Genomic DNA, 25,152 nt, shown 5'->3' on the forward strand with positions numbered 1-25,152 from the left:
GTTGATTATAACACATAAACAGGGCAAGATATGAATTGGCCTACATCAGTTAGGATCAGCTTGATCTCCCACTTTAAATAAAGGAGGCATCATTCTATGGTCGGGAGTCATAGGGCAAATAGTATAAATCACAAGAAAATAATAAAACGACTTGGGGCTAGCCATTGTTCAGAGTCACTTGTCCCAACAAGATAACTTGAGAGAGTAGCTCTCTATGAGTCCAGTAGGCTATAAAAGTGAGATAAAATAAATAAATAGTAGGCCTATAGTAGTTAGTTAAAGCGCTTCTGAATAAGCTCGCGTAATAAGTTAACTAGCCTACACAAGTTAATTAGTCACCACAAAATTAATATCAGTCAAAAGTCTGCGGTGTATGTATGTGTGTGTGTGCGTGTGGCTGGAGGCCAGCATAAGCTATGGAGAGAGGGGGGAGTGTGGTGGGGGTATCTGTACCAGACAGGGGGAGACAGGCCAGGGCAGACAGGGAATAGCCCGCCGGGTGGGATCCAAGCAGCAGTGCAGCAGGCAACGGGAGTAGGTGTCACACCCACTTGGGAGAAGGTTTTTTCGGGAGGCTGAGTAGGAGAGTAGGTGTTCAACCTTACCAGACAGGTGCGTGGTAGAGCAGATAAAAACGTCTGAAGCGAAAAGATTGGTGCAAAACCGTGGTAAAGTTGGCTTGAGTTTCGATATTCGCCAGACATTCGGGCCTTCTAACATCACTAGCTCGCAAATGATTTCCTGAGATGTGGATATTCTACACACAACATGGTAGGGGGGTTCCCAGTCATTACAATTACCTCAACTACCTCGTAACTCACCACATACACCACTCATCATTTTTTCGCCTCACATAAGTCAACAAAGTCAGGTGTTTCTAACATCTGTTAAGCCTCATTTATGCCCTCTGTATGTATGTACACAATGCAGGAACTCAATTGGCTTCCCAAAATGGCAATCCTGCATGCCTACTTGTGTCAAGTTTATAATTGAATGGCTAATCACATACTGTATGTTGCTATAAATCTATGCAGGATGGTCATTTTACGTAGCTAGTTGTAGTTCTTGTGTTGCGTACTGTGTAAATGAGGCTTTACTCCACATCACTTTGAAGCTGCAGTACATTACTCTAACAACCTCATAGGAATACATCTGCACGTACTTTAGTCCAGTGAATACCTGTTCTAAAGCAGAAGAACAGGCAGAATGGTGATGATCAAAAGGCAGGATCAGGATTCCACAAATGTCACTCACCAGATGTTTATATAACTGTTATCTTTTATTAAAAGTGTGCTCAATAAATCCAACATGAATTCAAATGAAATAGACAAAATCATAACTGTATGTATGTATGATAAAGACGGATGTCAGATTGCATAAAACCTAAGGATATGTTTCCCAATGAACTCCTATAGAAAACATTGACCATGATTAAGTGTCCCTTTGAGGCACATCTGCTTTGAGAGAAGAGAGGATCGTTTGGAAGCTTACAATACAACCAGGCAGATATAAATCAGAAACACAACTTCACCATTGTGCTATAGCTCTTTTTAACACAGAGAGAGAGAGACCGCCATCCACGGATGCCTCCGAGGCAAGGAAGGCAGACTGACATCAACTGTATTCAGTTCACAAGGAGGCATGTCGAAGAGGAAATTTGAGGAATCATTTGGATAGGCCCACTGGAGATCTCGTTATAACATTAGTTGACGAGTTGCTGTTGATGATACAACAGCTGACTGAATAGCCATCCAAATGGCACCCTAATCCCTATGGGCCCTGGTCAAAAGTAGTGCACTATATAGGGAATAGGGTGCCATTGGACACATCCAGTAAGTGCTATCTTTGCTCTGTCTCTCGCGCTACACTGTAATTCAATGAACTCCATTAAATGAAGGTGGGGAAACTACCCTCGGAAAAACAAACCCTCACAGGATTGGAATTGCAAGCTCAGTGGGAAAAGGGTGTAGGAACCGCATCAATGTAATCTAAAGAATATACAAATTAAAATGAATAACTTGATAAAGCAAAAAATATATTGTACAGTATAAAACAAATGTAACTCTACAGGCATATACAACATAATATGAAAGAATATTATCAGTGATGAAAGTTATTCAAAAATTGTATATTATATACTGCATGTGTACATCATCTTAAATAAATAACATGTATTTATTTTTTCAATATTTTATCGAAAAAATGCAAAGCAGCTAGGTTTGCTTTAAAGTATGGCATAGAACCACTCAGACAAGACTTTATATCCAACATCTCTCTGTGCCATTTCAAATAACATTTCAGAAACACCACTGCATATTTGTCTTTTGCAGCACTGGAAGGTTCCAAACAGAAAACACTTCACTCTGATAGTGGTGGGAAAACCTTGTAGAGATGTAGAGACAGTACCCACAGTATCTTTCTGTATTGGAACCACCACATGCATTTTCTTCAACCAGCATCTTGTAGGCTGCTGATATTGGTTTTGAGGCAGTTCAGATGGAGGAATACGTAACACAGTGAAACATATTGCATATCTGGCTTGCCAGTAAGAGCAGATTAGGCTACTTTCTTCTCTCTCATAGACAAATATTGCTTCTAGGCTTAGTATTGTGGATGTCGCACAGTCATTTGGTAGTGTCAATAGTCCTCAGGGTTCTCCACTGAACATCCAGTACTTGAGGCCCAGTCAATCGTTCCAACCAAATATCTGTCCAGTCATCTGGTAGAACTTCATGTTGAAAGGCCTGTAGAAGTCCCGTAGCCTCTGCACCACCTCTGGGTGGATGTTGGGGTGGGTCCGCCCTTTGGTTTTGCCCAGGCAGTGGGGCTTGCTGCTGCCCTCAGCCTTCTTGAGGCAGGGGAAGCCCTTGGTCTGGTTGAAGTAGAAGTGTTTGTCAGTGATGATCCTCTTGAGCCCCAGGAAGTCCTGCACCCGGCCCAGCTCTCCGGCCGGGTCGCTGATCAGGCGCTCCCCGCTCACAAACAGGATCTGACCCATGGGGAAGTACTGCAGCCAGTTGTCCAGGTGCTTGGCATAGATGCCGATCTGGATGGCGCTCCAGGACGTGTCGATGAGCCCCGTAGTCCTGTTTTTGAAGGTCAGGCTCTCAAAGGTGGGAATGTCGGGCTTCTTGGACAGCGTCTGCGTGTAGTCAGAGATGGCCCTGGTGACGGGGTCCCGCACCACCACGATAAGCTTGGTGTCCCGGGACATGGTGGAGATCCGGGCTGGTGCCTCTCTGGTCACAAAGTAGCTGGGGGTCTTCTCCATGGTGATCTGGCCCTCCAGGGTCTTGGGCATCAGCTCCCTGAGGAGAGGAGTGGAGAAGAAATGGATAGGATAAGAAGCAAATTCATGACTACATATACATTTTGACAATGATAACACAGCTCAAAACACACCAAACGTGAGACTGAGAAAATACAAAACACATGTAACACTTTATTCCTTAGCAGGTGGCTATAGTATGTTGGCAAGCTTTACTACTAGCCAGAGAAGCAGGGGTGGAATGTACAGCATCACATCAGCACCTACACTCAACCACTTCTCTGAGAGTATTGACAGTTGTGTAGAGCGAGGGAACGGATGTCTCTCCAAGTGTTTCCTAATGCAGCCAAAGGGCTACGGAAACCCAGAGATCTTCTTCCTAGGGTCCATTTGGAGGGTATCCCTCACTCTCACACACAACACGGAAAAGCGTTAAGAGGATCTCTGTCAATCTCCATCCATCTGACATACTAAGGATTAATATTTTCCTGAAAATCTACCAACTTTCAATACCTGGAATAATTGATATTTATCCCGAGAGTCACAGGAAACACCGCAAAACTCGTAATTGCCCATTTAAAGTGTTTAATACCAATATATGGTCACTATGCCAGGGTTCTCCCCAAATAAGATTTTCGTTGCACCACATTGCCAGCTTCATGGCGCCACTATGTAAAGATTTCAGAGAAAATCCAAATATTTAGTAATGATAGAGTAACTATCTTTGATCGCAAATGTCATTGTTGTGAATTGCTAAACAGGCCGTTCATAAATTCCAAGCTTTATGATCTTCCTTAATTAATTCAGCGCATGCCTAGTTAAAGAAATAGAAAATTCAGCAGTAGGCTATCTCGACACCCCGAGTAGAGCGTTGTCAAATCATACAAACTTTGTAACGTCAGTCAAACTAAAGTCAAATGACCAAAGTTGCCAAGCTTGCTGGATAACTTCCTTCAACAAATTACAGAATATCTCCTATATTTGGCAAAATCGTGTTGATGATCTATACAGATAGCAGATCAGCTCATGAAAAACGAGGATATAAAGAGAGGAAATAGTTTTAAGGTATCTTAAACTAGACCAACTGTGTTTAAAAATATATCCATATCTACTGTACTATCATCCCGTTCGTTGACCACACATTCTCTACCGAAGCTCTCATATGGGCAGCAAATTGGCATAAGAGACATCGCAGAGAATCGGGGGACACGTTATACCGGTATTTTGACATGCATAGGCGAGAGACGTGCTTTGATAATGCATTGCAAATGCATGGATTTATGGATTACAGAATAAAGTTAGGAATTTTCAAGCGAGACAGGAGTCAGGATTTTGGAATTCAGGTGAGAATGGGACTGGATAGAAAAATAGCATAGGCTCTAGGAAAGGAAAGTTGAATTTTCCCTCATGCCTCTCTGAGTTGTTAACACTTAACAGATTGAATGTCTGTGACAGAGATGCCTATGTAGTGAATTGTGCGTAGGTCTATCAAATGTGTGACTGTCTGAAGAGTCACAATGACTGCTCAAAGAGGCACACACGTTTATACTCTATACTCTAGGTTTCCTTGCAGGGTCTATTAATTGCATTTGGGTCGTGTGTGCAGTCGTTCAGTGTCAATTACACGTGTGCTTTGAATTAATGGTGACTTTGTGTGAAGTAAATATGCTAGGCTAAATGCTTCCATGCAAACAACCTGTTAGGATAATGTGATAACATTTTTGGCTAATCGGCTGCTGTGCATGTTATGTATTTTGCGGAATTGCATTAGTGCGACATTGGAGGAAAACATTTGAAGGCCTAATTTCCTGGTTCCTGTCATTTCATTTGACAGTCCCGGGATCCAGTTACCCATGTTAATCCCAATAACGTACTGTATCGCTAGTAAAAAAAACAACAACATATTAAACCTATGTTAACAACATTTCCTCAGCAGGAAAAAAACATCCTTCTTTTGTGACAAGCAGCAGTGGAACAAAATGCTTATAAAGCTTACCTGAATCCGAATTTGGAACGGCATCTAATAGAGTATTTTAGAAGCACCATTTGATTCATTGCTGCCTGGATATATTTACGCGTTGTTATTCATTAGATATTGAGAAATTACAAGTGTTAGAATTGGAACGCAGAACATTGTGATAATTGTTACGTTTTTCTTCCAATATCACATTTATTGGACACTTCATTTGGAAAAGAGAAACCTTATGTTTCAGGGCACCTTATCAACCGTCGCAGATGAGTGAACAGAACATAGCAGAGACATAGTAATCATAGCAACAGCAGTCGTAAAGGCACATTTTCCTAAATGTGTTGGACTATAGGGGTGTGTACAAATGGCACCCTATTCCCACATTTGGAACACATTTTCGGAAATTAAATCCCGGTGATAAAAGAATATCCATAAATTCCACCTCAAATATTTATAGCAAAAAAGTTCAACTGGGCAGGCAGCTCAGCCATAATATTTGGTTTAACGTTTTCTTTGGCAAAAATGTCATCTGTGCGGGCGCGTTTTTCACTGAGAACTCACACACACAAACACACTGAGGCGAGAAACAGGCTAATCTTTTCGGTCATGACACCCCACCTTTCCTGCCTCTCCCCCCTCTCCCCAATGCCCCGAGTTCCTTCAGGACAGTGACCTGAACCAAAGCAGATAAAAGCAGCCCATGAATCATTAACGTCTCCTTCTCCCCGACATTTACAGCCTCTGCAGAATACAGCTTTAAAATTCACCAAAGTACAGAATGCACACTTCAATTATTTATCCTAGCTCTCTCTATCTCTCTGCTGGTGCAATTCTGCTTAAAGCCCAGTGTATGTGTGTGTGTGTGTGTTTGTGTGTGTGTGCTGACAAAGTCGCCTACCCGCGCTGCTCCCATGGCAGGCGCAGTTTACTGGCCGTGACAGAACTACTGAGCTGTATGAGGGGAGGGAGGAGGGCCCAGCCTCTCTCAGGTCCCCTAGCTGGTCAGAATGAGGAGGAGGGGAGTAGGAGAGGAGGAGAGGGAGGATGAGAGGAGAGGAGGACAGAATGAGGGTTAGGCTACTCATCTTTTCTATCTCAGGCTCTTTATAAAGCGACAAATAGCAGCAAAATAGCAGCAAATAGGCCTCGCTACCACCATATTGAACCAAATAAAAGTGAACAGCTGTCCACCGCCAACAAACTTGTCCTTTTCCTAATGAGATGGGCACCACCGTCTTTCTGCCGGTAAACAATGATGCTCCCTTTAACCTCCATGCAGCTAAATGAGACAAGAGGCATCTGAGATGCAGCCAGAGATATGTGTTTCTCAGAGGGAGAGAGAGGGCTTCTGAGAGACGCCAACTGTCAGACTGTGTACTGGATGAATTTACTACACCCTTATGCTTCTCTCCAACATTTTCTTCTTGCACTTATACTGGAAAAGTAGATATACAGTACCAGTCAAAAGTTTGGACACACCTACTCATTCAAGAGTTTTTCTTTATTTTTACTATTTTCTACATTGTAGAATAATAGTAAAGACATAACAACTATGAAATAACCCATATGGAATCATGTAGTAACCAAAAAAGTGTTAAACAAATCAAAATAATTTGAGATTTAAGATTCTTCAAAGTAGACACCCTTTGCCTTGATGACAGCTTTGCACACTCTTGGCATTCTCTCAGCCAGCTTCATGTGGTAGTCACCTGGAATGCATTTCAAATAACAGTTGATGTTGAGATGTGTCTGTTACTTCAACTCTGTGAGGTGCAATCTGAGTTGCAGTTAATTGCCGATTTCTGAGGCTGGTAACTCTAATGAACTCTAATAACTCTGTGTCTTCCTTTCCTGTTGCGGTCCTCATGAGAGCCAGTTTCATCATAGCGCTTGATGGTTTTTGCGACAGCACTTGAAGAAACTCTCAAAGTTCTTGAAATTTTCCAGATTGACTGACCTTCATGTCTTAAAGTAATGATGGACTGTTGTTTCTTTTTGCTTATTTGAGCTGTTTTTGCCATAATATGGACTTGGTCTTTTACCAAATAGTGCTATTTCTGCATACCACACCTACCTTGCCACAACACAACTGAATGGCTCAAACACATTGAAAAGGAAAGAAATTCCACAAATTAACTTTTAACAAGGCACACCTGTTAATAGAAATGCATTCCAGGTGACTACCTCATGAAGCTGGTTGAGAGAATGCCAAGAGTGTGCAAAGCTGCCATCAAGGCAAAGGGTAGCTATTTGAAGAATCTCAAATCTCAAATATATTTTGATTTGTTTCTACATGATTTCATATATGTTATTTCATAGTTGTTATGTCTTTACTATTATCCTACAATGTAGAAAATAGTAAAAATAAAGAAAAACTCTGGAATGAGTAGTTGTGTCCAAACTTTTGACTGGTACTGTATATGTAAATATCCAGTCTGAAATTAGAGGACTTGGTTTCACACAAAACATTACCACCTTCAATTTGGGCAATGTCTTCTGAGTTCCGCCATGATACCTAATTATCTGCCAAGATCTATACAGATGTAGGAACTTAATTTGAGCCAGTTTGCTAAAGCTGGAAAAGTATCTTGCAGCAAAAGGAAATGTGATTTATAATTAATGGACATTTTTATAGGGGTTGATACAGATTCAAAATCTATTCTGACATTTTAAAGCTGCAATATGTCACTTTTTGGATGACCTGACCAAATTCACATAGAAATGGGTATTATAGATCTGTCATTCTCATAGAAAACAAGTCTAAGAAGTGGTAGATCAGTTCGATGTGCACTATTTCTATGCTTCACATTCTTAAGTTTTGTTTTTGTGTCTTTTACTTTTGGTTTTGTACACCAGCTTAAAAAAGCTGAAAATACAATCTTTTCCATGGAAAATATATTTCACAGTGGTTTAGATGGTACAATGATTTACATGATACTTGCTTGTTTTGTCACATAAACTGAAATTAGGCAAACTATTAGGATTTTAGCAACCAGAAAATGGTGTAGAGATTTCTGCATAGTGCATTTTTAAAGTGGAAATAAATGGTTAATGGTGCCTCTTCTGCCTTTCTAGGCCCAGCACAGAAGTACAGGGGTGCAGATGCATCCAGGGAAAAGAGCCTGAGCATCCTGAGTGACTCTAACCTGGCAGCCTCATTTCACAAGGTCAGGGCTACCATGGTGACAGACAGAGAGACAGGAAGTGGGTTGATAAGACAAGAAGTAAGCCAACACGAGAAGGAAGTGGTTGATGGGGACAGGGAGCTACAAGGCTCTCCTGTGTTCTGACATTCGCACTGCACCCCCAACATTGACTGACACCTGACCCCAGTCCTCTCAGTGTCAATGAGAGGCAGCACACCTACAGCTGTATCAGGGGGGGAGGAGGGGGAAGGGGGGAGGGGCTAAACTGCAGGGAACAAGCTTTCTTTCCATTCACATTATCTCTGGTCCATCTCCTTTACAGGCAGAGCAATCACCCTGGTTTATGGTCTGCTCCCCTCGGAGGTGCAGAGTACAGGAATGAGACTGTGGTTCATTGAGGTTATCCACCAGCTCCTCAACTGAAGCATCAGATATAGGCTGTGTCCATAATGGCACCCTGAGCCCTATTAGCCCTGGTCAACAGTAGTGAACAGTGTAATATAAAGGGAATAAGGGGGCATTTGGAATGCAACCTTTGTGGTGATTACAGTAACAATAGTATAGGTCCCCTAACAAATATAGTCATGTGAACAGACACCTATTAGCCATAACCATGTTCTTCTTCTTCTACAAAGCAGAACTTTCCAGATGTTTGGCTTCCATGAATATTTCAGAGTAAGGAGGATTTATATTGTAAATAAACTCTGCAATTCTAAAGAAATAAAGACATCTCTAAATGTATTCCCAAGGAGTGCAGACTGAGGATTGAGTGGGGAGAGAGTTTGAAGTTGAACCCAGATAGATCCATTCACAGGTCTGGGAGGACTATAAATCAAATCAAATCAAAGTCTATTGGTCACATACACATGGTTAGCAGATGCTAATGCAAGTGTAGCGAAATGCTTGTGCTTCTAGTTCCGACAGTGCAGTAATATCTAACAAGTAATCTAACAAATTCACAACGACTACCTTATACACACAAATGTAAAGGGATGAATAAGAATATGTACATATAAAGATATGGATGAGCGATGGCCGTGCAGAATAGGCAAGATGCAGTAGATCGTATAGAATACAGTATATACATATGAGATGAGTAATGTAGGATATGTAGACATGATTAAAGTGGCGTTATTTAAAATGACTAGTGATACCTTTATTAAATCCATTTATTACATTTATTTAAGTGGCCAGAGATTTGAGTCTGTATGTTGGCAGCAGCCACTCAATGTTAATGAGGGCTGTTTAACAGTCTGATGGCCTTGAGATAGAAGCTGTTTTTCAGTCTCTCGGCCCTAGCTTTGATGCACCTGTACTAACCTCGCCTTCTGGATGATAGCGGGGTGAACAGGCAGTGGCTCGGGTGGTTATTGCCCTTGATGATCTTTTTGGCCTTCCTGTGACATTGGGTGCTGTAGGTGTCTTGGAGGGCAGGTAGTTTGCCCCCGGTGATGCGTTGTGCAGACCGCACTACCTACTGGAGAGTCTTGCGGTTGTGGGCGGAGCAGTTGCCGTACCAGGCGGTGAAACAGCCCAACAGGATGCTCTCGATTGTGCATCTGTAAAAGTTAGGTGACAAGCTAAATTTCTTCAGCCTCCTGAGGTTGAAGAGGCGCTGTCTGTGTGGGTGGACCATTTCAGTTTGTCCATGATGTGTACGCCGAGAAACTTAAAACGTTCCACCTTCTCCACTACTGTGCCGTCGATGTGGATGGGGGGATGCTCCCTCTGCTGTTTCCTGAAGTCCACGATCATCTCCTTTGTTTTGTTGACGATGAGTGAGAGGTTAATTTCCTGACACCACACTCCGGGGGCCCTCACCCCCTTCCTGTAGGCCATCTCATCGTGGTTGGTAATCAAGCCACGCAGTCATGGCCCAGGAGTGTGAAGGTGAACGGAAAGGCACTGGAGCAAGAAACCGCCCTTGCTGTCACTACCTGGCTGGTTCCCCTCTCTCCACTGGGATTCTCTGCCTCAAACCCTATTACAGGGTCTGAGTCACTGGCTTACTGGTGCTCTTCCATGCCATCCCTAGGAGGGGTGTGCCACTTGAGTGGGTTGAATCACTGACGTGATCTTCCTGTCCGGGTTGGCGCCCCCCCTTGGGTTCGTGCCGTGGGGAGATCTTCATGGGCAATACTCGGCCTTGTCTCAGGATAGTAAGTTGGTGGTTGAAGATATCCCTCTAGTGGTGTGGGGGCTGTACTTTGGCAAAGTGGGTGGAGTTATATCCTGTCTGTTTGGCCCTGTCCGGGGGTATCATCGGACGGGGCCACAGTGTCTCCCGACCCCTCCTGTCTCAGCCTCCGGTATTTATGCTGCAATAGTTTGTGTCGGGGGGCTAGCGTCAGTCTGTTATATCTGGAGTATTTCTCCTATCTTATCTGGTGTCCTGTGTGAATTTAAGTATGCGCTCTAATTATCTCTCTCTCTTTTCTCTCTCTTTTTCTCTTTCTTTCTCTCTCGGAGGACCTGAGACCTAGCACCATGCCTCAGGACTACCTGGCCTGATGACTCCTTGCTGTCCCCAGTCCACCTGGTTGAGCTGCTCCAGTTTCAACTGTTCTGCCTTGAACCATGACCTGTTCACCGGACGTGCTACCTTGTCCCAGACCTGCTGTTTTCAACTCTCTACAGACAGCAGGAGCGGTAGAGATACTCTGAATGATCGGCTATGAAAAGCAAACTGACATTTACTCCTGAGGTGCTGACCTGTTGCACCCTCTACAACCACTGTGATTATTATTATTTGACCCTGCTGGTCATCTATGAACATTTGAACATCTTTGCCATGTTCTGTTATAATCTCCACCCGGGCACAGCCAGAAGAGGACTGGCCACCCCTCATAGCCTGATTCCTCTCTAGGTTTCTTCCTAGGTTTACGGCCTTTCTAGGGAGTTTTTCCTAGCCACTGTACTTCTACACTGGCATTACTTGCTATTTGGGGTTGTAGGCTGGGTTTCTGTACAGCACTTTGTGACATCAGCTGATGTAAGAAGGGCTTTATAAATACATTTGATTGATGGGTGAACAGGGAGTACCAGAGAGGGCTGAGAACGCACCCTTGTGGGGCCCCAATGTTGAGGATCAGCGGGGTGGAGATGTTGTTTCCTACCTTCACCACCTGGGGGCGGCCTGTCAGAAAGTCCAGGACCCAGTTGCACAGGGTGCGGTCGAGACCCAGGGTCTGAGGACGCGGCTAGGGATGCCGTCTGGCACGGCAGCCTTGCGAGGGTTTACACGTTTAAATGTTTTACTCATGTTGGCCACGGTAAAGGAGAGCCCAGGGAAGAGAGCAGAGAGCGGCTCTGGTTTATGTGGACTATACAAGAGTATTTATTTCCATTCCAACAGGAACCGCATGCAGTTCTTTCTAATGAAACTTTATTGTCAGCTTAGGTGATGTAACGAACGAGGCACCTTCCAAGTGCCTGAGATTTACTGCGGTTCCACAGCGCTGCTTTGATGTCTTCTTCTGCTAGAATAGGACTACTCATACACACTGATGCATGACATACAGGCAGCAGCTTTCAACTCGTGAAACAACGCGACTACAATAAAGATATACATTATGTAAGCCTAACCTTTTTTATATTTCAATTTTGATGCTAAAACGAACATAGATATAGCGGAAAATGGAAAGCAAAATGATGATTTACGGTGTCGCCCCAAAATTTGAAAATGACAAAGGTTGAGGGGTAAATTTATGGGAGTGCAAACAAATAACCAATATTGTTTTTATGAAGGTACAGTATGTGCAACAGAACATGGTATAAACTGTACTCTGAGAGAATACCCTCATATGGTTCTACTAACTAGGCAATGTAGCCTGCCAACACTCATTGGGGGGACTATTCCCTGTTATATCAGTCAATGAGTCCTTTGTAAGGTTGTCTATAAAAAGAACACTTTGGCACAAGGAGTCTGATGCATCACGGCTTACGTTTCCCCAATCCAATGTAACAAAACAACAAAACTAGCAATTGAGCAAATCCCTCTGCTTTATCCCTATATGAATCAGAAAGGTGCTGGGGAATGAAAGGGTCTGGGGTTGGACTGGGTCTAATGTCTGGCCCAAATGAATGTGTGTCTGGGGACCTGTGAAGAAGGGGGATCCCTCATTTACTTCTACAGATGTAGGATCTTACTTTGATTATTCTTTTGTTGCTGAGATTTACATAAATTCATTGAAAACCTGCTCTAACACACAGTTATATTAACAGTATTACAGTTTCACATAGCCTCATTTTGACCAGCTAATAGCCTAACCAACAATATTATGGACTTTATTTAACTAGGCAAGTCAGTTAAGAACAAATTCTTATTTACAGTGACGGATGACGTTGGGCCAATTGTGCGCCGCCCTATGGGACTTCCAATCACGGCCGGGTGAGATTCAGCCTGGATTCAAACCAGGGACTGTAGTGACGCCTCTTGCACTGAGATGCAGTGCCTTAGACTGCTGCGCCACTAGGGAATCCTAAATGTTCAAAACCTGTAGGATTATTTTGCTGCGACAATACAGGTCAAATTAAGATCCTATATCTGTACATGTCTGTCAATGGAGGTATAATGGCCAAAAGGCTAGTGGAGTGGGCATCCCGGTCCACTTCTTCCTATGTAGAAGCCTTTGATTAATTATTCCCTTCCAGTGTGGAGAGAGGCTGACAGCCAGCCAAGCATGCTGTACATCCACTCATCCACTCCCAGAGTGTTTCCCACCCGGCCACTGTGGATGGTGTTGTGACCAGATAATCATCTGGTAATTGGCTGAATATTTCTGCTGTCTGCAGGGGAGGGAAAGGGAGGGGAAGCGCTTGGCTCTCTGTCCGCAGCTCTGCTCAGCAGCCATTTTCCAGGTCACTGGTCTCGAGCTGAGGTCAGGAGGGGGATAGAGCTGGGAAGGGGGGGGGGGGGGGGGGGGGCAGTGATTTAGAGAATTGACTGCTGTGTGTGCTGGTATGTCTGCCTGCTCCTGTTCTGCTGGGTCTGCTACTTTACAGCTCTGTCAACCCCTCTGGTAACAATGTAGCACCTCAACCGGCCCTGGGGCTAGCTAACGCCCCAGGCACTGGGACTGGGCTGGGCTGGCATAGGAGATGTGATGTGAGAGGGGAGTTAAAGTAGTAGGCTATGATGTGAGATGGAGAAACAACTGTTTAACTTTATGTACTCCACTGAAACATCAGGGATTCCAACTGTAATCTCTGACAAGTGACAAAATAAAAGGACAGGTGAGCTAGCTATATAATAGAATTACTCCCCGTTTCATCCCATCCCATGGTTATTTTTGTATACTGTAGCTGCACTTGGTGACAGTGGTTGGTGTAGAAAGTAAACTGTGATACTGGGTAACGGTTGTCACCAACAGCTCCGGTGGTGAGAGATCCAGCCGTTTATCATGGTGGTTGGGGTCGGGGGATTACAGGTGTGAGACTAACCCCAAATCCTGCTCTCCGTTTGGGCTTAGTGTCCCTCCTCCTGCCCCTGTCAGCTCCAGAGCTCCATGCCCCTGGGATCTGTCTGTTCACCTGCTCTTTATTCCCCTAGCGTATTTATAATCTCCCCTGTCCATTCCCCTCCTCTACTACTAACCCTCCTGTGATCTATATCTCAAAATCCCCCTGACTGTGTTACAAAGTCCACCCTATTCACTATGGATAGTGACTATGGGCCCACAGGATGGGCCCCCTGACTATGGGCCCACAGGATTCTGGTCAAATATAGTGCACTATATAGGGAATAGGACGCCATTTGGGACACAAACCCTAGCTTCCCCTCCCGCCCGGGGTTCACATTGCCATGCAGTGTAGCTGTCCAAGCCACATAGCTATTACTGATGTCCCCTCTGCACTTTGGAAAACAACTTGAGGAAATCGTACGTCATTAAAGACTAATTATCTCATTAGATTGCATTAGGGAGATATATTCTGCATGCAGATACATCTGCTTCAAGTTGTGACACCTTGATTGTGGGTGGCTCAGTTCTACCAGATACGGTCCTTATATTGCTCATTTGAGACCAAATGTCTTTTTTCACGCGACTGACAGGCACTTTGAAGAAAACCAAATAATCTACAAACACATGAGTGATTCCATACGAAACCAGGACAAAAAAATACCATGATTTGGGGGGATTTTCACGAAATGTAATCCAAAGAATGGTCCTTTGGAGAAAAGATTGTTGACACACAGTGTTGTGTCTTTGGCTATGCCGGATTAAGTGATATGACATGCTATTCTATAAAATCTTTTCATGTAAATGTAGTTGTAATTAACTAGAAAGTCGGGGCACCACGAAATAATATTTATAGAGCTGTTATCTTCCGAATAAACTCTTAAAGACCTAGTCATATTTTACATCAATAGCAGTCAATATTAATCGTCACCTTATTTCAGTCTCATCTGAAAGTTGTAAATTCTTGGTTATCTTCACGAACCCTGGCTAACAAGTTGAATCAGCAATACAAAATTGGGTTTAATTATTTATTTACTAAATACCTAACTAATCACACAGAATTTCATATACACAGAATGAATCATACCTTGATTACAAATTACGTCATAAAGGAAAACGTCCCTAGCGGGCGGAACAGATATGACAGCTGGTTACACAAAAGAAAAGGGGGCTGGGTTTGAGTGAAAGAGCGGGAAGACTTGAGGAACCAAGGGAGAAGCCATGCTATCGTAAATACAGTATCTTATGCATTCTAAATTACCGCCCATTTGGAAAAGGAAAATGCAATAAATATTTACTCTGAGCTGCGCTTCGGTAGGTTGGTGGTAGATGGAAGGCCGTGTTGCCAACCGAGTCCTTCGTCCTTTGAAGAATGTCTCTGGTGGTAAATTGGATACGTTGTAGTAATGTCGTTGTGTGGTAGACGGGATACTCTGTCTGTTATTTCCTAGCCCACATTTGCAACTGCTGTTGCTAACTCAACGGCTAGGAGGTATCACTTCTGTAGTGAATAAGAGTTCAAAGTTCATACCATTCGCAACCAAAGCTCACGCTGAGGTTGGCTTAGTTCTGTAGTTGACATGTTAGTCCTTTTAACGCAAAAGGCTGCAGACGTACTTGGAACAGGAGGTTATATTTTCGTCAAGGCTTTATATAGTGGAGCGAGAAGGGTGTGTTTGAAAAGTTTTATAACCCATGTCTCTTCACAGTGGCGGGCCACTGATTGAGCAGAGCCCTAACCTTATGAAAACCCAAATCTCTCATTTGGAAGCTAAAATTACATTTCATCTCTTCACCAATAATTTTATGTTCAAACATTTAAATTGAACAACAATTCCATGTGAATCTGATAACTACAATGTGCAGACTTTCCACTGTAGAGTTTATGTCCTCCTATTATTGATGAGAATGTCTCAGATGACAACCGAACTGACATCATATTCATTAAGTACCACCGCATATGTTCAATTGGTCGGATTACCAGAATATAGTTCATTTCCCCCCACCTTCTGATGTTCCCAGAATCTCTATGTTAACCAAAGGATTTTCAAATGTCACATCAGTAGGGTAGAGAGAGGAAAAAGGGGGGGTATTTATGACTGTCATAAACCTACCCCCAGGTGTCACGTTCCTGACCTGTTTTCTGTTGTTTGGTATGTGTTTAATTGGTCAGGGCGTGAGTTTGGGTGGGTAGTCTATGTTATGTGTTTTCTATGTTGGGTTAATGGGTTGCCTGGTATGGCTCTCAATTAGAGGCAGGTGTTTGGCGTTTCCTCTGATTGAGAGTCATATTAAGGTAGGTTGTTCTCACTGTTTGTTTGTGGGTGATTGTTCCTGTGTCTGTGTAATCCACATGGGACTGTTTCGTTTGTTCGTTCGTTTTAGGTAGTCTGTTCCTGTTCTTGCGTCCTTCGTCTATATGTAAGTTCGTTTGTTTCAGGTCTGTTGCCTTCGTTTATTGTTTTGTAGTTTGTTCTAGTGTTTTGTCAGTGTTTCGTCTGTTTGTAATAAATCGTTATGTATTCAACACCCGCTGCGCCTTGGTCCGTTCATACACCACCAGACGAACGTTACACCAGGCCAACGTCATGACAACAGTATATTTAATATTTGTATCTAAAAGCATAATTGAGAATGAATTAACCTTTTACTGCAGTTGGCTAAATCAGGGTCACACAGAGTGTTCTTTCGGGCATGGACTCAATTCTTCCGGGCATGGACTCTACAAGGTGTCGAAAGCGTTCCACAGGAATGCTGGCCGATGTTGACTCCAAAACTTCCCACACACGGGAAACTATTGAGCGTGCATTGCAGTTCTTGACACAAAACGGTGCGCCTGCCAGCTGCTACCATACCCCATTCAAAGGCACTTAAATCTTTTGTCTTGCCCATTCATCAAGTTGGCATATTTATGACATTTTGGCCTTACCCAGACCTCCTTTAAAACTCCATAATGATTCATCAGTAGGTGCATTGCCAAAATACCGTAGTATCCATTTTAAATAATTGACAAATCCCCCCATTTCTTTTTTCATATACATGTTGGTATTTTGCAATATTCATAAATTGTTTAAAACAATGTTATTGAAATCAAAATACTACTAATATTACAGAGCAAGCATTAAAGCTTAATATGACCCATTTTTTTGCTTTGTAACACCTACAGATTATACATTATGGAGTCTTAAAGGAGGCCTGGGTAAGACCAAAATGTTATAAATATGCCAACTTTGATTATTTCTCAATTATGCTTTTCGATGTAAATGTCAACTATGTGTCAAAAATCCTTCCTCCAAAGGACCATTCTATGGATTCAGTTTAGACAAAATATTTAGTTGTCCTGGTTTCGTATGGAATCACACATGGGAATTGTGGTGGGGTTGGAGTGATGCATGGGAATTTTAAGAGGTCGGAAGTCATTTTGGAGAGTGACACAATTACTAGATAAGAGACATCTCATCTCTTCCTGGAAAAAAGGGAGGACAGGACCTCCGTTAGTCTTTCCTCTGAGAAAAATGACAAGGTTTTGATAAAAACTATGTGGGATCATGAAGGGATACCAGCAAGACTAGTGGGATAAAATATCAACATATTGGACAGCAATAACTGCTGAGAAAACTGGTAAAGGGAAACAGATTGGTACAGATGTAGGATCTTAATTTGATCACTCTTTTGTTGCTGAGACTTTTCCTGCACCACAGGAAATGTAGATGAGCTTCATGATTTAGATAAAGCGACATTATGGACTAAATGTTCAAATCCTATTTTGCTGTGATGATTTAGGTCAAATGACCTGTAAGCGATAGGAAGAAACAGTCTGAGCACAGTCAAGACAACGTCCTTCACTTAAAAGCTACAGCTGAACAAGCTGAGTCGTAGAACATGCTTTTTATTTTATTTTTTAATGTTGTTAATCCCTTTGGGCTGGCTGTCTGACTACCAAATGAGCAAAAAATAAACAATGCTCAAGTGTTTTTCGCTCCGTTTGCTCAGTTTGTCACCAAATTTAGAGGCATAACATAAACACACACACACTCCAAGGCTCAAAGTACCTTCTAGTGTCTATTCCCTCAATGATGTAAACTACTGCTGTAATCTAATAAAAAGCCAAGTGAAGCATGGGTTGCAAACCTGACATACTATATTTTTATTTATTTAACTAGGCAAGTCAGTTAAGAACAAATTCTTATTTACAATGACGGCCTAAAGTGGGTTAACTGCCTTGTTCAGTGGAAAAACATTTGTTTACATTGTCAGCTCTGGGATTCAATCCAGCAACCTTTCGGTTACTGGCCCAACACTCTAACCACTAGGCTACCTGCCGCCCGTATTCAAACCACACCAGACCAGAGAAAAGCACCATTGGAAAATCGCCATTGTCAAATGGATTTCTGATTTTCTGCACCAGTTTAGCTAAACCTTTTTGGGTTGGGTTTAGTCTGGCTACCACCTGAAATAGAAGCAAGGAAAAATAAAACAAAATGTCCCACCCTAACACATAATATTAGAAAAGTCATAAACTGTGGAGGGATATGAAAGAAAATAGAACCCTATCTGTCCTTGAGCGGGGTGTTAGAATAATACCATGCATTGAAACAAAAACAGCCTACACTTAGTCATTTTTTTCTCAATTCGTGTGCAAATACATTTCCCCGCTAGATGCTCTTTGTGCTGGTAAGAGCTGAGTGCTTTTTTGTCCCCTTTTTCTTCTTCCATATCAACTACCACCATGCGGTTTAGTAAATATTTTATAGTTAGCTTTGCAGTATGTTCTTCTAATTCATCAACAGTGTTTTAAGCAGACCACTTTTCCTGGTGCTGAGTGTAAGTCCCCAGTTCATTGCGTAAGGGTGAAAATAAGGCTTATCTTTGCAGAAACCTGCTAGTGAATTGTTCCTCACTACAATTGTTTTAGGAAGAAGATGAGAGAGAGTGAGGTGGGGAGAAATAAAACCTACATTATACACTAGAGCCATCCCATTAAAAATGGTTAGACATTGAAAAACAGAAGAGAGGAGAGTCCACATCCCAAATGGCACCTTATTCTCTTTCTAGTGTACTTTTTTTGACCAGGGCTCTTGGTATGGCTTTTGATAGGTCTCTGGTCAAAAGTTATGCACTACATAGCGAATAGGGTGCCATTTAGGATGTAGACAGAATAGAGGATAGAAGAGTCCCCCCAAGTTTAGTTCCTGTGGAGCGGGTCGAGAGTTTCAAGTTCCTTGGTGTCCACATCACCAACAAACTATCATGGTCCAAACACACCAAGACAGTTGTGAAGAGGGCACGACAACACCTTTTCCACCTCAGGAACCTGAAAATATTTAGCATGGGTCCCCAGATCCTCAAAAAGTTCTAAAGCTGCACCATCGAGAGCATCCTGACCAGTTGCATCACCGCCTGGTTTGGCAACTGCTCGGCATCTGACCATAGGGCGCAAAAGAGGGTAGTGCGTACGGCCCAGTACATCACTGTGGCCAAGCTTCCTGCCATCCAGGACCTACAGTTGAAGTCGGAAGTTTACATGCACTCAGGTTGGAGTCAATAAAATTCGTTTTTCAACCACTCCACAAATTTCTTGTTAACGAACTATAGTTTTGGCAAGTCGGGTAGGACATCTACTTTGTGCATGACAAGTAATTTTTCCAACAATTGTTTACAGAGAGATTATTTCACTTATAATTCATAATTCAGATTTTAATTCACTGTATCACAATTCCAGTGGGTCAGAAGTTTACATACACTAAGTTGACTGTGCCTTTAAACAGCTTGGAAAATTCCAGAAAATGATGTCATGGCTTTAGAAGCTTCTGATAGGCTAATTGACATCATTTGAGTCAATTGGAGGTGTACCTGTTTAGTACTTCAAGGCCTATCTTCAAACTCAGTGCCTCTTTGCTTGACATCGTGGGAAAAGCAAAAGAAATCAGCCAAGACCTCAGAAAAAAATGGTAGACCTCCACAAGTCTGGTTCATCCTTGGGAGCAATTTCCAAATGCCTGAAGGTAAACGTGCATCTGTACCAGCAATAGTACGCAAGTATAAACACCATGGGACCACGCAGCTGTCATACCGCTCAGGAAGGAGACACGTTTTGTCTCCTAGAGATGAACGTACTTTGGTGCGAAAGTGCAAATCAATCCCAGAACAACAGCAAAGGACCTTGTGAAGATGCTGGAGGAAACAGGTACAAAAGTATCTATATCCACAGTAAAACAAGTCCCATATCGACATAACCTGAAAGGCCGCTCAGCAAGGAAGAAGCCACTGCTCCAAAACCGCCATAAAAAAGCCAGACTATGGTTTGCAACTGCACATGGGGACAAAGATCGTACTTTTTGGAGAAATGTCCTCTGGTCTGATGAAACAAAAATGGAATTGTTTGGCCATAATGACCATCGTTATGTTTGGAGGAAAAAGGGGGAGGCTTGCAATCCGAAGAACACCTTCCGAACCGTGAAGCACGGTGGTGGCTGCATCATGTTGTGGGGGTGCTTTACTGCAGGAGGGACTGGTGCACTTCACAAAATAGATGGCATTATGAGCAAAGAAATGTATGTGGATATATTGAAGCAACATCTCAAGACATCAGTCAGGAAGTTAAAGCTTGGTCGCAAATGGGTCTTCGAAATGGACAATGACCCCAAGCATACTTCCAAAGTTGTGGCAAAATGGCGTAAGGACAACAAAGTCAAGGTATTGGAGTGGCCATTACAAGCCCTGACCTCAACACTACAGAACATTTGTGGGCAGAACTGAAAAAGTGTGTGCGAGCAAGGAGGCCTACAAACCTGACTCAGTTACAGCAGCTCTGTCAGGAGGAATGGGCCAAAATTCACCCAACTTATTGTGGGAAGCTTGTGGAAGGCTAGCTGAAACGTTTGACCCAAGTTTGCAATTTAAAGGCAATGCTACCAAATACTAATTGAGTGTATGTGAACTTCTGACCCACTGGGAATGTGATGAAAGAAATAAAAGCTGAAATAAATCATTCTCTCTGCTATTAATCTGACATTTCCCCATTCTTAAAATAAAGTGGTGATCCTAACTGACCTAAGACAGGGAATTTTCACTAGGATTAAATGTCAGGAATTGTAAAAAAACTGAGTTTAAATGGATTTGGCTACGGTGTATGTAAACTTCCGACTTCAACTGTATGTAATAGGCGGTGCCAGAGGAAAGCCCAAAACATTGTCAAAGACTCCAGTCACCCAAGTCATAGACTGTTTTCTCTGCTACCGCACGGCAACCAGTACCGGAGCGTCAAGTCTAGGACCAAAAGGCTCCTTAACAGCTTCTACCCCCAAGCCATAAGACTGCTGAACAATTAATCAAATGGCCACCGGACTATTTACATTGACACATTGGTTTTGTACACTGCTGCTACTCGCTGTTTATTATCTATGCATAGTCACTTCACCCCCACCTACATGTACAAATTACCTCACCTAACCTGTACCCCCGCACACTGACTCGGTACCGGTGTCCCCTATATATAACCTCATTATTGTTACTCTTATTGTGTTACCTTTTATTATTTTTTTACTTTATTTTATTTTACTCTTCTTGAACTGCACTGTTGGTTAAGGGCTTGTAAGTTAGCATTTCACGGTAAAGTCTACACTTGTTGTATGCGGCGCATGTGACAAATAAAGTTTGATTTGATTTGCTTCCATTTGACTGGAGTTCAGCATCCACTGTAGAGACTGTCCAACTCAACCGAGGTCTCACATTGACCATTCTCTCCTCTCTCTCTCCTCTCTCATGGGGAAGCTGAACTAGGCTACAGTACATGAACTGAAAGAGCATTCAACTGAGTTCAGTGTGACTGAGGACTGACAAGATCAATCCAGGTTTCATTTCTGTCAACTGTTACCCCACAACACCCTGAAAAACAAGCGGAACAAACAGGGATTGTTAGGATGTGTATAATATCTAGGTGTGTGTGTGTGTAGTGTATGTTTTTAGCAGGTTCTAAGACATGGGACGGACACACCCACACACACACACGCACGCACCCACACACACACAACTTTTTAATAGTGCTCTGACCCACTTGTTCAGAGTTGTGGGGAGTTTAAGATGGTTGAGTGGAGGGAGGCAGCGGTACAGAGCTATGGGGATCAACTTCAGTAACAGCACTACTCTTCTGTCTGTTTCTTTCCGCCAAGTCAGTTTTTAGGGTCTCAACGGCTTGAGAAAGATAAGACACCTAAAATGGAGGCTTAATGGCCAAGCTCATTTTCAAGGTATTGTATTTCCCCAGCGTCAGCTTCTAGGTGCTTCTTGTGCATGCGCTCAATTAAAATATAAGACGTCACTCTATGCACAGTCAGGTCTAAAATTACTGGCACCCTTGATAAAGATGAGCAAAAAATTATGTATAAAATAAATATTACAAATACTGAGCTATATTTTATGGTAAAAAGTAATAATATTATATTTTATACTAATACATTTGCTCAGAGAATATATATATATTTTTAACAAGGAATAAAAAATACTCTGAACAGTATCTGGAAAGATTCTGTATGGAGCAATGGTCTAATATCTCCCCCAACGACCTTTTAGAGAACAGCTCAGTGTTGTTATCCTCGCAAGGGGAGGGTGCTGGGTGTATTGGGTGTATTGATAACAGGGGTGACAATCATTTTGACCCTATCTTTTTTATTTATTTTAATGTATTTATTGTTGCGCAAAAGACATTTTTTCTGAGCAATTGTATTAATATAAAATAATTGTTTAAAAAAATGACATGCATGCATTCACTATAGTTCAGTATTTGTATTATTTATCTTAGACTTTTTTTTGTGTCTTTTTAGTCATCTTTATCAAGGATGCCATTCATTTTGGACCTGATAGCATATCCACGGATCCTGATTCTTTCTTTAGCCTCTGGAATAGTAGCTGACATTTTTAGTGGAAACCTCACAGAGATTGAGTCCCTCAAATTGAGCCTGTTTCACAGAGGGAGAGTTTTTATTTTACGTGATTTTCAAATAAAGTTGTGGCAAACGCATGGGAGCATAATTAAGTGGGAATTTGTTCAGAGCCAAAATGAAGGCTTAGTAGAAATCTGTTCCTCTATAATTACCCATGACAAAAGGACACCGCTTCTGTCTCTTGGACCATTACCATGGTGATTTCCACCCCACTCAAATATTCAATCTAAACATTCCATTCCAGTCTTTGGTGAATGTATCTAACCGCCACTATAAGCTATCAGTGAAATATATCCTTTTTAAGCCAATTTTTTGCTAGCACAGATCGTCCATCCCAACCTCCATCCGTATGTTGCTGATGTTGACACTTGTGAGAGAGAGGAAGAAAAAGAAGCAGTAAAGCGTCGGGGAAGCCCCACAAAAAGCTTGTGATTTATAAATATTAGAGCTAACTGAAAGTCCAATAGGAGATTACGCCTCTGTGAGTCAAGCTCTGCTTTCTCTAAACCTCCCTAAGTGCATTTCTAGAACACAGCTGTAAATACAGCCGTAAAATGATGGGCTGGCAAAAAGACAATCCAATCCTCCTCCTCGTCCGTTTACAATGTGATGCACTCTGGCACTTTTACATCCACAGTAGATCTTAATATTGAGAAAATACAAGTCGTATCCACTGTATGTATGCTGCTGTTTACTTTGCTGCTGCTGGACGTTGTGCTGAATGTTGTTGGGGGTAAGACTTTCCAATCATCTCTCATAGCTTCCTGTCTGACAGTGGTGGGGTTCAGTGTTATGTTTCCAGAATGATATGCATCAGTGTGGTTCAGTATGATGTGTTTCAGTGTGGTTCAGTGTTATGTGTTTAGTGTGTTTCAGTGTGGTTCAGTGTGTTTTCAGCCTTCCAGCCTCTTTGATCATCTATGTTTTAGGAGGTTCACTGAATACATGACTGGGGCGTAAGAGAGTATAAAGGCTTGTTTGGAAGTTGAATCTCAGCCAATTCTGCTCCTTTTAATGGTGCAGTAGAGGGGTTTCTACCCTGGCCACTGCTCTGTGGTTCCTCTCTCCCAACCCCTTCCTCTATGATCTAATAGGTATTCCAGCGTATAGAGGCCCTATTAAATAAGGCCTTGTAAAATCCGAGATGATCGTTTCACTGCAGTTAGCAGCGCCAGGAAACGTGAGTGGACTCTAGAAGATGTCACACACAAAGAGCATTATACGCTAGTTAAGTCTCTGGGATGTTCTTCATCTCAAGCCCTACGGATGTGTTGACCAGGTAAACCAACTCAAGCAGGATTTTATTAGCCTGGGTACCAGACCTGTTTGTGCTGACATTCCACTCCTTGCCACTCCTTAGGGTGGAATGTAGAGCAAACATGTCTGGTACCCAGGCTAGGACATTATTACCAGACAAGTATCATTCTGTATAAAATGCCTCAATCAATGGTAGAAAAAGGGCACACTCTTCATTGATTTGTCCATGTTCATATACAGTTGAAGTCAGAGGTTTACATACACCTAAGCCAAATACATTTAAACTCAGTTTTGTACAATTCCTGAAATGTAATCCTAGTGACAATTCCCTGTCTTCGGTCAGTTAGGATCACCACTTTATTTTAAGAATGTAAAATGTCAGATTGATAGTAGAGAGAAGGATTTATTTCAGCTTTTATTTCTTTCATCACATTCCCAGTGGGTCAGAAGTTCACATAAACTCAATTAGTATTTGGTAGCATTGCCTTTAAATTGCTAACTTGGGTCAAACCTTTCGGCTAGCCTTTCACAAGCTTCCCACAATAAGTTGGGTGAATTTTGACCCATTCCTCCTGACAGAGCTGCTGTAACTGAGTCAGGGTTGTAGGCCTCCTTGCTCGCACATGCTTTTTCAGTTCTGCCCACAAACTTTCTATAGGATTGAGGTCAGGGCTTGTGATGGCCACTCCAATACCTTGACTTTGTTGTCCTTAAGCCATTTTGCCACAACTTTGGAAGTATGCTTGGGGTCATTGTCCATTTGGAAGACCCATTTGCGACCAAGCTTTAACTTCCTGACTGATGTCTTGAGATGTTACTTCAATATATTACTTCAATATATCCACATCATTTTCATCTTCACAAGGTCCATTGCTGTTGTTCTGGGATTGATTTGCACTTTTCGCACCAAAGTACGTTCATCTCTAGGAGACAGAAGGCATCTCCTTCCTGAGTGGTATGACGGCTGCGTGGTTCCATGGTGTTTATACTTGCGTACTTTTGTTTGTACAGATGAACATGGTACCTTCAGGCGTTTGGAAATTGCTCCCAAGGATGAACCAGACTTGTGGAGGTCTACAATTTTTTTTCTGAGGTCTTGGCTGAGTTATTT

At 42.4% G+C, this 25,152-nt stretch overlaps 1 protein-coding gene across 1 annotated transcript in view; it reads right to left on the reverse strand.

Annotated features, from left to right (window-relative positions):
- Window positions 1-1,258: 1,258 nt before the first annotated feature.
- The window catches only part of LOC129828871 (heparan sulfate glucosamine 3-O-sulfotransferase 3A1-like), a 56,221-nt gene continuing 32,327 nt past the window's right edge, over window positions 1,259-25,152 (reverse strand). The window contains exon 2 of the mRNA XM_055890133.1: window positions 1,259-3,308. Coding sequence (XP_055746108.1) covers window positions 2,687-3,308 — 622 coding nt within the window. The 3' untranslated portion in view covers window positions 1,259-2,686. The remainder of the gene's footprint in view (window positions 3,309-25,152) is intronic.

Source organism: Salvelinus fontinalis, chromosome 30 (genome assembly GCF_029448725.1).
Source record: "Salvelinus fontinalis isolate EN_2023a chromosome 30, ASM2944872v1, whole genome shotgun sequence".
NCBI lineage: Eukaryota > Metazoa > Chordata > Actinopteri > Salmoniformes > Salmonidae > Salvelinus > Salvelinus fontinalis.